The sequence below is a fragment of the Nanorana parkeri genome, unplaced genomic scaffold, assembly GCF_000935625.1.
Source record: "Nanorana parkeri isolate BGI_ZX_2015 unplaced genomic scaffold, ASM93562v1 scaffold1095, whole genome shotgun sequence".
Taxonomy (NCBI): domain Eukaryota; kingdom Metazoa; phylum Chordata; class Amphibia; order Anura; family Dicroglossidae; genus Nanorana; species Nanorana parkeri.
Genome location: NW_017307363.1, coordinates 394,077 through 394,915, shown reverse-complemented (window position 1 = coordinate 394,915; position 839 = coordinate 394,077). Strand labels below are relative to the sequence as shown.

The following is an 839-nucleotide window of genomic DNA, read 5'->3' as shown; positions in this document are numbered from 1 at the left end:
CTATATATATCTATATATATCTATATAGATATATATCTATGTATATCTATATATATAGATATATATATTGCATAGCTGACAAATCAGAGTTGTGCCTTACCAGAGTTCATCTGTGTGGTTGGTTTTCTCATCCACTCGTAGTGGTGCCTCCTGTGCCCCTCTGTCACCCCTGGAGAGACTTGAGGCTGATGCCCAGCTGGCAGCACCCCCACACATGGTGGCCCTTGCACTTGTCCACTTGGGTAGTCAGACACTGGGCTGTAGCCCAAGCTGCCCCCTGGGGAAGGGTTGATGGGAGTATGTCCTGAATAGGCTGTGTGGCACCAATCGTCTCTTGGGGGCCCATAGGGTGTGAGCCAGGGTGAGGATCCAGAAGAAGGTGCTGCAGTCTCTATGCTCAGTCCGTGGTATGCCCCGTAGTCAGGGTACTGGGGAGCAGTGGGGTAGTTCTGGAGCCCCGGGTGGCCTCGCATAGATCCAGGGTACATGCCAACGTCCTTATCTCGAAGGTAGCTGACGTACATGATGGCAACTCGTTGCCAGCTAGCTGCATACTGCACTCATGCCCTCCTGCACTGTGCTCCTTCCCAGCTCTGCTCCTGGAAGTCTCCTAGTCAGACACTCCTAGAGATGTGAGTGACTCCATTGGCCGCCACTTGCACTGTGTACAAGGCTCTATTAGTAATGGCACACCAATGGCAGGTGACGTCAGCGCCCTGATAGAGCCCCCCTTCTCACCATTTGCATGTGAAGTGAGATAAGGAGAGGGCAGCGACCTGATCGCACAGAATACTCCAGCCTTTATTGTTTAAGAGCTTCCTCCTTCCACGACAAACCTC

General features: G+C 52.0%; 1 protein-coding gene across 1 annotated transcript in view; it reads right to left on the bottom strand.

The window, feature by feature from the left end:
* The window catches only part of CDX2 (caudal type homeobox 2), a 9,894-nt gene extending 9,370 nt beyond the window's left edge, over positions 1-524 (bottom strand). The window contains exon 1 of the mRNA XM_018567804.1: positions 101-524. Within this exon, the coding sequence (XP_018423306.1) occupies positions 101-524 (424 nt within the window). The remainder of the gene's footprint in view (positions 1-100) is intronic.
* Positions 525-839: the final 315 nt, after the last annotated feature.